The sequence below is a fragment of the Mya arenaria genome, chromosome 11 (assembly GCF_026914265.1).
Source record: "Mya arenaria isolate MELC-2E11 chromosome 11, ASM2691426v1".
NCBI lineage: Eukaryota > Metazoa > Mollusca > Bivalvia > Myida > Myidae > Mya > Mya arenaria.
Window position 1 is genome coordinate 55819312 of NC_069132.1, and position 15149 is coordinate 55834460.

The following is a 15149-nucleotide window of genomic DNA, read 5'->3' on the forward strand; positions in this document are numbered from 1 at the left end:
AATAATGACCCGCGCGCGCGCGTTCGTGTGTACGTGCGCGTGTGTGTGTGCGTGTTTTACACTGATATTAGCAGACAGCAGTAAAACCACACTGGCTTGTTCTTCAACATGCAGCATGATTGTTCTTCTCATGGTCAAAAATAGCATCGACTAGACACTGTTTACAATTATATTATGCACCAGTCAATTGTAACCACGGCCCCCAGGTCCGGGAAATAGCGGGGCTTTGACTTTCGGTCCAGCCAAACCGGGGCAAAATCTCCGCCCTGCGCGGACGGACTGCTGGTAAAAAAACGCCAAATGCCCCCGCACCCCATGGACCCTAGATAAGGCCAATTTCCCGCTATATTTGGCGTGAAGACAAAATCACCGCATTCACCCGGCACTGCGGAGCCACCTGGAAGGTAAAAACACGGCCCATTTCCCCGGCTATCCCAGTATACAATTGACCGGTGCATTACTGTGTACAAAACCCGGCAAAGTAGACTATCAGCTCCATTTGGGCATATCGTTGCAGGACACTGACGCCGGCGAATCTCATCCCTGCCAGCGGGATCGAGCAAACATTTACATGAACTATTCATGTTTTGTGTTTAGAAATTGTTAAGACCATGATAATGTTTACTATTGTTTGCAAACGAGCCTTTAAAGCCTTGAATGATCGTGGCTTTTGCTCCGCCCCAAACCACCAAGTGTCAAGTGTATCATGCTACGGCCTGCCGACCGACATCACACATCAAAGAAATCCACCTGCCGCCGTCAGTGATTTCTTGTATTATTTTAATATGTATGGAACTTACTACTGAAGAGGCGTGCTCATTACCCCCCAAGAACCCATGCATGTACAATTTGCAGTGACTTCTACTGTCTACAATTGTTAACTATGTCTTAAATATGCCAGAAAAAAATGCTCTTAAAGCTGCACTCTCACAGATTTACCATTTAGTACAACTTTTTTCTATTTTTTGTCTTGGAAAGAGCAAGTTTTTGCATAAATATGTGCAAACCAATGATATAAGTTTGTTGACAAAACATCAGATCGTAGATTTTCATATTTCCGTTCGAAATTTAATTTTTTATGGCTTATACCGTTACTAACGGTTTAAGAAAAATGCATAAAACATCATTTTTTAACTTAAATATAAAAAATCTGCGATCTATTTTTTGTCAGCAGTCTTATATACCTGGTATCCATGGATTCTCGCAAGAAATGGCTCATTCCAAGACAAAAAATAAAACAGTTGTCAAAATGTTCAATCTGTGCGAGTGCAGCTTTAATGCATCCTTTAATTTAAATTATTTGGACCCCTTCCATAACGGGTATACACTTGTACGTGTGATTAACGGACTATTGTAAGATATGACCGAGGAAGGCAATATATGAATGAAATATACGAAAACCAAGCTATAATAATGGAACGTGTTATTAAGTATATATTCAAAATGGTATACCGGATTTCAGTTCAAAATTAAACGGTTTTGTGTATTCCTGTCCAGATTGTTGGATTTTACAAATCTATTTTATGAAGACATAAACTAAATGCATCTTTTGAATGTATCTTTGTTCAATGTGAACGCTTTTCTACATGGAAATTAAAATGTCCTCGTCCTATCCGCATCTCAGTTGACGCTGGTGCATTACACTAGCGGAGAAGGTTTGGCTTGAAAGTTACATAGAAACAGTGACATATTTTTTTTTATATTTTATGAGCAATTATGAACTAAAATGCATGACAACATTGACATGAAGTAGATCCATCTTTGTTCAATTTGAACCTTTTTTCTAAACGGAAATGAATCATTTTAATATGATTGCATATCGATACGGAAAACAATTGCGACTATTGAAATACAATGACTTTCGTTAATATCACTCTTGCGCACAGTGGTCAGAAACAGGCCCAGTGAGTGCAATATTTGACACGAATATAAAGAGCTGGGGCTAAAACTTAAGTCATTTCTTATCTTAAAAGCCTAGTTTAAGGAATGCTTGACATGATAATCCCCTTCTGTGCATCTCCTGCTAATTGCACTGGTGTCACAGTAGGGGCCAATTTCCTGTGTATTTATTTATTGGCTCAGGACCATTTAGAGTCCACATCTATAATAAAACTTCCAAAACTGCACAGCAGGATACTCAGATCGGAAATCCGATAAGAGGGATCAATGCAAGTAGATGAAGATCAATAAACAGAGGTTGTGTACTGTACACAGTTGTTGTTTTTTTGTGTTTTTTGGGGAGAGGGGTCACTTATAGAAGGCTTAAACTAGGCCTTTAAGTCACTTTCCTAATTTTAGTATCTCTTTAGTCATATGTAATAAAGAATTTCCAAAATACATTATTTTCATTGAGCTTATTAAACAAAACATTAATGTTCAAATACTTGTACATTTCTTGCAATTTCACTATGAAAATTTTAAGAAATCGTCTAAAGTTGTGAAATGACTTAATAAATACGGACCTTGAATGTACTACCTCCTGTACCCTGTACGCAGGAGTGTTATCAGAGGATATTTTCTCATATTCTTTTAGCCAAAACATCGACCATGGTTTCTGTTTTAAAATGCGTAGGCGAATGACGGATGTGGTCAGCGTGCACATCTAAATTGCTGTCCACATCCGTCGTTCAAGTCTTATCTGTTGTTGTAACTTAACGCCCAAATTTTGATATGTGCTGTTTTCGTGATCATGCGTACCATGAGTGAGCAGTGCTATACAATTCACCATATGGAAAGCCACACGTGATCAAGCGTTCTTTTTTCCCCGTCAAATCTTTGCAGGGAAGATTCCCGAATCCTCCCACAATCTTCCCAAGAAGTTCCAGTGGCTACTGAAAAACAGCGTGGGGTTATGAGAGCACAGTCTCTCTCACCGCAGATATGTAGATCCAAATATTTGGTCATGCTAAAAATCCTTATCTTGCACATGAACAAAGATAAAAACACACGTATGTAAACAATGAATTAAAATATATTTTAACTATGTAGTAGTTAGATGACATGAATGATTAAGAATTGGCGGAGTGAGCATAGCGAACGAGCCCTTCTTAATCATTAAGATATTACTTCGGCTCATATAGTAGACTTAGAATACATCCTCATTGGCTGATAAATTGACAACGCAAAATCATGCTAAGATAGGTTCATTCCAACCCTCGTGCTAAACCCAACTAGAGTTTCCACAGAATACCCTACGCTCGGGTAAGGATGAACCTATCTTACACGAGCGGCCATGGAAGATTCTTGAAATCATATACACAAAAGTCAGGCCTATAACTCTGTTAAAATACTCTGACCAGAAATTTTAATTAAAAACACGTGAGGGGCATAATAAATAACACTGAATGTGTTTTAAACGCAAATCAGTATGTACATTGGTATATGGGGTGTAACTTCAATCGTTATTCATTCATTCATTCGTTCATTCGTTCGTTCGTTCGTTCGTTCGTTCGTTCGTTTCGGTCGTTCGTTCGTTTGTTAGCTCGTTCGTTCTCTCGCTCAATCAATCAATCAAGTACAATCCTGCATTCGTAATGGTTTAATAATATATTCGATTAACTCAACATAGGTTGGTCCAAACATTTATTTTACTAGTTATTGAATTTTCTGTAATCCCTATACGTAAATGCTGCAGTCGTTCGAACGGTTTTGATCTCCGACGTTTGTATAAAACGTTTTCTTTATTATTATTTTGTATGTCACTGCCGCTCACCAAGCACGAGCCTACTTATATCACAAATAACACATGAGCTGCTGTTGTTCGTTCCCATTGGATGCATTATGGTTTCACCACGCCGTGTGTCCAATCACGACTTTCAATGTATTTAAAAGCAAAACGGAACGTGCAAACCACAATGACATTAAGACTACCAAAATATATTGTTTTGAAAGTTTTGTCATATGTGGATGTGTTAATTTTTAAGGATGCTATATCTATATCATCCCTCCATCCATCCAGTCATCCATCCATCCATCATCCATCCATCTCCGTCCGTCCGTCCGTGCGTCCGTGCGTCCGTCCGTCCCTCCCTCCCTCCCTCCCTCCCTCCCTCCCTCCCTCCCTCCCTCCCTCCATTCATTCATTCACACGACTTTCAATGTATTTAAAAGCAAAACGGAACGTGCAAACCACAATGACATTAAGTCTACCAAAATATATTGTTTTGAAAGTTTTGTCATATGTGGATGTGTTAATTTTTAGGATGCTATATCTATATCATCCATCCATCCATCCATCCAATCATCCATCCATCCACAACCATCCATCCATCCATCCACATCCGTCCATCCATCCATCCATCCATCCATCCATCCATCCATCCATCCATCTACGTCCTGTCGTCATTATTTGACTATATTTTATTTTACCCTTTTTATACTGCACCCACTCGATTTTTTCACATTTTAATATAAACGCGTTATGTGTTCTAACTATCGACTACATGCTTATAACGTGTACATAATACAAATACGTACACAAATAAACGTACCTATTCAATTAAGTACCGTTTTGAAACCTCTCTACTATATCTGTTAATGCGGAATAAAATATACATATAGCTCCGATTAAACAACAATATGGTCATAATGATCATCAATTATAAGAACAGTTTGGAAATGACTTATAAAACTTAATAACACCATAGCCATTAGCTGATGGGTTGTTTCCATTACGTGTTTTAGGAACAAAAGCACCGACTAATGCATTATGGGTATTGTCAATGTAATCATAATGGTGGATAACAACACAAAATAATGTTTCTTCCACATTTAATTTGAATTTGCGTTTACCTATTTGTCTTTGACTGTAAAGACAGTCAACTTACTGGTAATTATTTTATTTGATGCATATTTTCACATCGTTTCGGTAGCAGTATAGTAGCTACATTTCTTATTTTAAGAATACAATTATAATAAATGAAATACAATCTTGAAACTTGGAATTTTTGAAGTTATGTCAGTGAAAATAATAATAACTATTACTGTTAATCATTAAAAAGTCAAGTCAATCGTTGTTAATTTTCAAATGTCATATGTACAATATACAAATAAACATAAGTTCAGTTTAGCTTTATACATATTAATAATTATTAAATAATAAAAAATACTTCGAAAATGTAAATGATGTGTTTTTATCTGAAAACTTCAAATGTGATTTATTTTAAAGGTATTTTTTTTTCTCCTAGTGGTTTCAAAATTATATTATGTCTGCCATTATGTTTTGAACATCCCGATGACCAAATACTGTACGCCCATCAGCATTACAATCATAGGTTTAGCCAAAAATTGTGCATCCCTTTACATTGTCACTTCTTCCAGCATCAAATTGAGGCATTGTTACCATTCCCGAAAACTTTGCTCCCATCGGCAATAATACAATTGATCCTGTCATCTTTGTCAGTTAACAATGAACTATGATCCATCTTTGAGAATTTTATTTGTTTGGATATTTTGTTTTGATAAATCGTTATTAAAAATCCTTTTGTTTTTATTGTTTCATTATGCTCATATTTTTTTTGTTGTTGAATGATTATAGAAATGGTCAAATCATACATCAACAGTCAGAATAAAACACTCAAAAGGATGTCTTGCATACATTTAATGATTTGGCATGTGGTTAAATTATTAGCAGATAAATGTGGTGTTGCAAAGTCATTATATCATAACCCTGTCCCCTAATCCCCTCACACTCCTGATGTTGAGCAATATTTCCATGGTTCTAAACTCATGCATAAACTTTCATATAATTCAATAACTATAAATATATGATGTGATTATGAAACACATGAACTTATCTGTTACTTAAATCAATTTTATTTTTCAAGAGCACGATGTCTCGTGCAGGGTCAGCAGCCAGCTTTGCCAGTCAATCTCAGTACTCGGAGTCGACAGTGCTGAACCAAGACTTGGGCGAACCTGACCTCTTTGTGCCAGAGGACACACTTAAAAATAGACCTTACCCATCAAAGGTATTGCAAAGAAAAACATTGTAAATATCTCGCATCATAATTTTTAGCCCAAATATATTATTAAGTGCAAATTGAATAATAATACTACATTACATGAAGGCTTTAATTTTTTTGCCAACAATATATGAATTAACACAAGTAGTTTTCTTTATGTAATTCAAGTTAAGAATAGTTCTAAATAATTTTATGATGTTTACAATTTCCTTGTAATGTAATTAAAGTTAAGAATAGTTTCTAGATAAATTTATGATGTTTACAACATTCTTGTTTTAAAGTTTATATGTTGTGAATTTGATAATTTTTTTCAGTTGGCTTTAATTGCAATGATATTATGAAGGAAGTTAGAAACAATGGCTAATTCTATATCTCCATATTGTTCCTGTTGTTCATTTTAAATTTGAAACATGATAAAAATTTGATAATACTAGTAAAAAGAATGTGTAATTTTTAGGCTGTAAGTTTCGGAGGAGTAGGCATGGAAAAGTCTCGGACAATAGAGGAGATGACTGTTAAGCATGTGAATGGTGACCCTCGTAGTAAGGCCGAGATGCTAATGTCCCGGCTTGTTGATCGCCCTGCAAACTCCCAGGTTATAGTTTAAGCTATTATGCATTTACCCTGTTCTTTTTTGATAACACTCTTCTACCCTAATGGAGAAGTTTATATGCATCATTCACAGAACTGAGTGCTTACAATGATAATCAAATATTTCGCTTGTATTGTTTAAAAACTATGATCATAAATACATACACACTTTATATATTGGGTAGGTGAAACGTAACATTTATTCAATTGAACAATATTCCGTCATACTCTTGGTATTAAAGTTCCTCAAGTCCTGAGTCATATAATATGCCATTTTGTTCCAATGCATCTTTCTGTTTTTCTACCCTTATTAAATCTGACTAAAACCCTACAGGTGCTGAGAATGGTGAACATACAGAGCAAGCGTGAGACTCGAGGGACTGGACACATGGCCACAATGAAAAAGAGCTCCAGTCAGCCAACCACTCCCTCACAAGACCAGGTTAGATGAATTCATTTCTATAAAACGTTGCTGAATGCATAGATATATGTTATAGAGTTTTTCTTACAAAATGGGTGGGGATAATGCCAGAAAGTCTCAAACCCTTCTATATTTGAATGTTACTTGGTACGTTCTTGATTAACCCAACAAAACAATTTTGTAGTTACTCTCAGAGTATGTGTGAATTTTATCTGTTTATTTGATGAACTATCCAAAGTTTGTTTTCTAAATGGCGTTCGTTTAAAAATCACATCATTGTCAATATTATTTCAGTCTGTGCTGGCTCCACGCCCTCCAAGTGGAAAAGGGCAGCCGACCCTTGGCCCGAGTTTCCGCACAACCATGTTTAAAAGAGACTACCAAAGACGTCAAAATATCATCAAGGCAAAGCAGAATAAAGATGCAGATGATGCTCCATTGTTATCAGTTGATATGTAAGTATTTGTGTTATTAACCAGGTTTTCAACGAAAACCGGGTTATTAGAATGAGGTTGTCATTGGGCGGGCGGGCGGACGGGTGGGCGGGGGTGCGTCAAACATTGGTTTCTGTTCAATAACTTTAGTTAGCATTGATAGATATTGATGAAACTTGGTGTGTAGGTAGCTTATGTGAAGAGCTAGCTTGGGATTGCTTTTGAGGGGGGTGGGGCTAAGGTCAAGGTCACTGTTACTTAAAATAGAAAAATGGTTTCTGCCCAATAACTTTAGTAAGCATTGACCAATATTGATGAAACTTGGTGTGTAAGTTGCTTATGTGAAGAGCTAGCTTGGGATTGCTTTTGAGTGGGGAGGGGCTAAGGTCAAGGTCACTATTACTTAAAATAGAAAAATGGTCAAGGTCACTGTTACTTAAAATAGAAAAATGGTTTCTGCCCAATAACTTTAGTTAGCATTGACTGATATTGATGAAACTTGGTGTGTTAGTAGCTTATGTACAGAGCTAGCTTGGGATTGCTTTTGAGGGGGGTGGGGCTAAGGTCAAGGTCGCCTGTTACTAAAAATAGAAAAATAGTTTCTGCCCAATAACATAAGTTAGCATTGATAGATATTGATGAAACTTAGTGTGTAGGTAGCTTATGTGAAGAGCTAGCTTGGAATTGCTTTTGAGTGGGGAGGGGCTAAGATCAAGGTCACTATTACTAAAAATAGAAAAATGGTTTCAGCCCAATAACTTTAGTTAGGATTGACAGATATTGATGAAACTTGGTGTGTAGGTAGCAGGATTGACAGATATTGATGAAACTTGGTGTGTAGGAAGCATGTGAAGAGCAAGCTTGGAATTTCTTTTGAGGGGGTGGGGTCAAGGTCACTGTTACTAAAAATAGAAAAATGGTTTCTGCTCAATAACTTTAGTTAGCATTGATAGATATTGATGAAACTTAGAGCGAAGGTAGCTTATGTGAAGAGCTAGCATGGGAGGTGGGGTCAAGGTCACTGTTCCTTAAAATAGAAAAATGTTTTTCAGCCCAACAACTTAGTTAGAATTGATGGATAGTGATGAATCTTAGTGTGAATATAGCTTATATGAAGCTGCAGATTGAACTTGCTCATACAACAAATTAATTGGCTATAATTTCTGATTGCCCATAACAAAAACCTGGTTTCGTCGCATTGCGGCGCTTCTAGTGTTTTTTTGTCAGAATGTTGGCTAAAACCTGATGCTGGTTCAGAGTTGAAAACAATGCAATGCAAGCTTCATAAACATTGGTTATTATGCTGGAACAACCTAAGCACTATGATATTTTTGTTTCTTGTTTTTATTTCCTGAAAAAAAATGAATATGATAAAAGTATATTAGCACCATGTAATTATTTCATACTACAGTCATAGCAAAACATAATAGTAAAGAGATAGTGGCCATCTTATCAACCAGAGTGTCTTATGAAAGATTATTTGTTTCTTTTGTTCTTGTAGCATTAACTTTTGAAAAGGAAAAATGACTGAAAATGTGACTTTATGTTTATGTGACTCTGCAAGTTAAAACTTTAATTCCATTTTGACACTTGCCTGGAAGTTATCAGGACTGTTTAATCTAACAATGTTAATCTTAATCTTATGATAAAAAGAAGGCCCCACAATACTTACTGCTTTAACATCGTACATATCAGTTTATTAAAAAACTATAGTCAATTATTTTTTTGACGATCCAATGAAATACTCTACAGGTTACATAAGCCTCGTGTGGTTGAGCGTCCACAGACAGCATCCTACACAACAGAGACCTCTACGGGCCAAGAAGATGATGTGTTTGCTGAGCTCGAGGGGCTCATGGGGCCAGATGTTGACGCAGAATTTAAACCTGGTAATGTATAATTGTCTATTCTTTAATAGTAATATTTATATAATCAAATTCGAAGTAAATTGATATAGATCATGATTTATGTATTATACTCTTTTAGCAGTCCAAATTGCATAAAAAAAGCTTGATGTGCTACCATGAATATCACTAAAAAATTGTTATTCCAAATCTTCAAAATTACACTTTCTGATCAATTATTCTTAGTTATTACTGCGTTTGTTACAAGCTCACCTTTTGAGCACGTCAAATAAACACTTACGACTGCTTCTGTGAGTGTGTAAATTTTGATCAGGTGTTTAATTTTTCTTGCAGAGCTAGAGAGTATATCACCAAGCTCCATAAAGGATGAAAGTCCCTCGGGTGAGAAGCCAACAGAAACGTTCAGCAAGCCCCCTCCCTCCCCCACGCCTTCAACTACCCTACCAGTCTCACCCGAGAACAAACCCCCACCAGAAGATGGCCGTCTATCATACGATGACATGATACAGGAGACAGGAGAAATCCCAATTATCGCCCAGAGATCTAGGCCTGGTTCAGGGTCCTCAGCAGGCCAAAGGTCAAGGCCAGCCTCAGGGACAAGACCCAAGTCTGTTTCCACAAAGAAGGACACTTCGAAAGTTCTTTCTTATATGAAGAAGAATATGTATGATGATTCAGGTACAAGTATTGTCTTTTGTTTTTACCCTGACAGTATTTTCAAAGAGGCCATGGTATTGTCAAAGACTTGATGACGATGTTGTCATTGTCAGCACCATTGTGCAAAAACTTTAAATTTGGTCGTAACTTAACAAAACTGTAGACATTTATATGGAACTTGGTACGTATGTTGCCAGAGACAAGCACAAGTATGTCAAGACCAATAACTCTGTCTGTAATAATAATTGAGCTATGGCCCTTGTTTAATTAAAAAACAGAATATGAGCGTTGTTTTTTTATAAAACATTGGTTTATGAGAATTATACATGTACAGTGGAAACTCACTAAACCGGATCTCCACAAAACCTCGGGATACTGGACTTTTTTCAGAGTCCCGATTTTCCCCTTCTATTTTCAATGTAAAATAATCCCTACAAAACCGGAACCTCGGAATTCCGGATACCGGACAAAAAATCGAGAAAATTTGTTAGTTGTCAACGTAATTTTACCTCACAAAACCGGACGTATATATGTTCAAACATGTCAAAATGATTTTATGTATTAGGAATTCGCGAATCGCGTGTCCTTTTGTCACTTTGTTTTGACAGCCGGTGCGTTGTTAAATATTGCACCTGAGATGTTAACTCGATAATCGTAATGATGATTGCACTTAGGATTGACTGCCGCGCGATAATCAAACTTGTGATAAGAAAATTGATTGAAACATTAATTTGTTTGTTGCAGAAAATAAAGAACTGGAAACGGATATTAAGTGATCATTTTGGAGAGTTGTTTTATCTAAAGACTTCTATGATTGAATCAAATTAGAGCGGTGCGTTAATTAAACTATCAAACATACTTAACAAGCATTAAATTACGCGAGTTGTTTTATTTTAAGACTCGGAAAAAAGATGATTATAAAAACGCAGAAATGATATAAACTGTATCTGTAATGAATATATACATGTATATTCCATGCATTATTTCAAATTACTTGAGCCATTGTTGATGTAAAAATGTTATCTTTATGTGTTTTTATTTTATTCCAGTTTTCAACTTCCCTTTAAAGGTTAACTCAGTGAATATTTTGAGTAAACTTACTCCGTACATCAAATCCTCACTAAACCGGAATCCTCACTAAACCGGAAATTTTGCACAGTCCGGACCTTGTCCGGTTTAGTGAGTTTCCACTGTATATTGATTATGAATTTAAAGTTAATGTTTTTGAATGCCGCAATATAAAAAAGCATGTAGAGAGAGAGAGCGTGATCTAGATGTTCCACTCTTATCTCATCCAAGGAATGTGTTTTGTTGGTTTGTAAAAAGGACTCCAGTACTGGCTTCTACTGAGGATAATACATATCACCCTTATGTTTCTTTACCATCAAGCAAAAATTAATTAGACTATAAAACATGTGGTTATCTTTGAAGATTGTGTAATTAATATGTGTCTTTATTTTTTTGTTGTGTTATATGTGTTGATATTAAGGAGTTGCATGTTTCATCGTGTGAATACCAATCTTTATTACAGACAAATATCTGTATCTAGGCATGTATAGTTTGCAATGTCAGTTGTATTTGCATGATTGTGTTCGAAATATTTATTCTGCAGTGAATTGTATTCAGTTGCTTGCACTTTCTAAGCTTTGCATTGTTTTATTGAATTGAAAGAATCATACATTTTTTTCAAGATTTGAATATCTGACAGATAATTAGGGCTGATTGTTCAGAAACTTGTTTAGATTAACAACATTGTTTACATCATCATTGTTAACTTTTGAAAGTGAAATATTTTATGATGTCTTCATATTTTTAAATAGATACAGCTAAAACAATTGTCTCATATGTTAATAAAATACTGCAGATTTATATGCAAGTGTTTTGATGTATATTGCAGGTTAGTTAACGATTTGAATGTTTACAACAATGATGTTAACAATGTTGTTAGCATTAACAAGGTTCTGAACTATCGGCCTTAATAAAATTGTGTAAGCTCTCATTGTAAAATTAAGTGGCATTTCAACAGGATGTTATATGATCTCTGCATATTTACTCTGTAAAATGTAAAACCTTATTTTCAATATAGCGTTGGTCAATTAATTTATGCGATATAACCGCAGACTTTGCAAATAAACACTTTATTGGTAGAGTATCTTGATTTTTCAATCATAGTGAGTCAGTCTGTGAAATAACTAGTTCATGTAGTCAGAGGCTTTGCGAGCACCTGAATTGATCCCAGAACCTTACTTTTAAACTTTTGTGAGTCTGTCCATAAGACTTATGGATTGAAAAGCAAAATTGGCTATTAGATAGAATAAAGTTGTTAACCATTATAATGACTTCTTTTAGTTTCAAAATACTACTATAAAATTCCATCTAAATGTAATCCACAATCTTTGAATATACAAATCAGTTCACTCCCAATTTTTTCATTCAGAATACTTAAATTTACAAATGTTTGAGTCAAAAGGGCACAACCAATTGGTCAGAAGTATTTCACAGACTGATCATTGTACATGTGTGCATGCCGTTTGTAATGCACACTAATGTTTGAAGTGACTGCAAGCATTATTGTTTTTCAATGTAGTTATTCAGTAGTTTGAATGCATTTTTGTGTGATTTGATATGCAGTTTCAATTATTTTGCTGTATTAAGCTTTTCTTATTACTTAAGTATTTAATTTTCCTATGATGTAATGTTAGTTTTCGGACACTTTAAGAATTTTTTTTCAAGATATTCTCCTAATTTTGTGGAAATCTGAATTAAATTTTCGTTAAAATAAAAATCAGCTCTTTTTCTGTTGGAATCATGCACAATTATGTGGAGTTAAATACTTTCACTTTGTTATGCCCCCTTTTGAAAAAAGTGGGGTATATTGTTTTGCACATGTCGGTCGGTCGGTCTGTCTGTCTGTCGGTCGGTCGGTCGGAATACCAAATGGTTTCCGATCAATAACTTGAGAACGCTTTGACCGAGGGACCTCATACTTGGTATGTGTATTGGTCATCACCAGCAGATGAACCCTATTGATTTTGAGGTCAGTGGGTCAAAGGTCAAGGTCAGTGTGACCTTTACATGAAAAACGGTTTCCGATCAATAACTTGAGAACGCTTTGACCCAGGAACCTCATACTTGGTAGGTGTATTGGTCATGACCAGCAGATGAACCCTATTGATTTTGAGGTCAGTGGGTCAAAGGTCAAGGTCAGTGTGACCTTAACATGAAAAACGGTTTCCGATCAATAACTTGAGAACGCTTTGACCCAGGGACCTCATACTAGTTTTCTTTATGGTTCTGAATGATGCATACAAGAGAGGTCAAATTGTAGTTCAACGTCTGAATGGATTAGCTGCAATTTTCCATTCTGGGGCCGGACATTTTTTTTTCCAGATTTATTTGTCAATGGATAAATGTTATCAAGAATTTTATTTTAATTATTTAATTTAATTCAGATATCCTCAAAAATGAGCAATAATGCAATTTCATATGGGCCACAAGAAGTGTGCCAGAGATAGATATAGATGGAAACTCAATTATAGTGTGGTTTGTCTTTAAACATGATTTTGGAATAAAGTGATGCTTGTGTACAGTCTTAAATCGATAGCCGATTGCATGATCACAGAATGGATTATTGCCATGTGGTTGTTTTCCTAAAATAGAAACGTTTGGTTTCTTTTGAATTAATTATGTGTCTTCTATTTCGCATCTTAAAGATTAACACTCAAATCAATGATTGTAAAGGTCAATAGAATAGAAATGTTTTTGTGTGATTGATTGACTCTCTGCTATTGAAACACATGATTAAAAGTTGTTCTGACATCACTGGCATAGAAGCATGCTGTGACACAGGAATTTGAATAAAACTTGATTCTCATTGGTCCAAAATTTATGCATCCAGTAACCATGCAAATATATATTTTTAAATTTTAACAGAAAATAAATGGCCTTGTTTGGGCTCTGTCTTTGGGTTCTTCTATCTGTAGAACATTCAAAATATACACTGTTATATACTGAGAATCTTTACCTCCTGATTGTAGTTTGCTAGTAATGTATTTTAAGGAAGGGTACACAAAAAATGACAATTAATAATCACCAATAGCACCTAGTTAAACCTGTTTTTACTCTACAGTACCGGAAAATGACGATGTGATGCATCATGTGCACGCCCTGCGGGACCGGTTGGGCTGGAAGACAGAGATACCGAGACATGCTCCAGGCTGCAAGGGCAATATGGAGAAACTCAAGGACATTCCTAATAACGAAAAAGTAAAAATTTGGCAGTAAAATAAAAGCATAGTTGTTTGAGAATTAATCCACCAGATCATTAAATAATATGATAGTTTGTTGTAAGAAATTGGTACATTTCATGATTATAAGCTGTCAGAAGTCAGACCTTTTGAAAACATATGATAGTTACAATTTCATTGATGAAAAATTCTATGTTGACCGTATTTCTGTGTCTCCTAACATATTCAATGTGGCAGTGAAATATTCTTCCTACTTGTCTCTTTTGACCATGTTTTTCATGGGGACATTCGAAACATAAAGTTAAACACACACAGTATTTTGAATTTTAATTTTTGTTAACTTTAATTCAGTCTCTCTTTGTGCCTTTTATTCACAATAATCTATTATATATTTGAGACATGCTGTTTGATTGGTATTTCCAGGAAGCTAGCAAGATGAAGCAAGATGACGGTGAGTTTGTCTACTGTCTGCCACGGAAACGTGTTGATGGGCGGGCTCGTTACGACCCGTATGACCTCCAAGTGGTCTCCCCTAACGAATCTCGCTCCCAGAAGGTTTACTGGACTGTCAGTGCTTCTTTCGTTACCAGGGTAATAATTAATTCTTTACTACTTAAAATTGCCAAAAAACTATTGCTTTGGAATGGGTCGATTGTTCAGAACTTTGTTAAAATTAACTATGTTGTATACGTCATTGTTTCATTGATACACTTATGATCTGCAGTATTCCATACAAGATTTGAGACAACCGTAAAAGTGCTTGCTTTATTTAAATACATTTGCATTGAAACTTAAGAAGAGTGTTCCCAACCATCTGACTAAATTAATCAAGTGAGATAACTCTTTCTGTATGTTATGCAAATTATGGAATTTGATTATTCATCTTATAAATCCTGATCAAGAATTTGTATATATGCAAATACAAGTCAAAATATCAGGAACTACATGATGTAGTCCATGGAATCTCAACA

General features: G+C 35.6%; 1 protein-coding gene across 1 annotated transcript in view; it reads left to right on the top strand.

Annotated features, from left to right (window-relative positions):
• The first annotated feature begins 4738 nt into the window (after window positions 1-4738).
• Window positions 4739-15149, top strand: part of LOC128208062 (dynein axonemal heavy chain 6-like) — a 131503-nt gene continuing 121092 nt past the window's right edge. The window contains exons 1-10 of the mRNA XM_052911377.1: window positions 4739-4828; window positions 5826-5969; window positions 6421-6558; window positions 6889-6996; window positions 7270-7430; window positions 9162-9298; window positions 9608-9952; window positions 11463-11480; window positions 14061-14197; window positions 14602-14769. Coding sequence (XP_052767337.1) covers window positions 5832-5969; window positions 6421-6558; window positions 6889-6996; window positions 7270-7430; window positions 9162-9298; window positions 9608-9952; window positions 11463-11480; window positions 14061-14197; window positions 14602-14769 — 1350 coding nt within the window. The 5' untranslated portion in view covers window positions 4739-4828; window positions 5826-5831. The remainder of the gene's footprint in view (window positions 4829-5825; window positions 5970-6420; window positions 6559-6888; window positions 6997-7269; window positions 7431-9161; window positions 9299-9607; window positions 9953-11462; window positions 11481-14060; window positions 14198-14601; window positions 14770-15149) is intronic.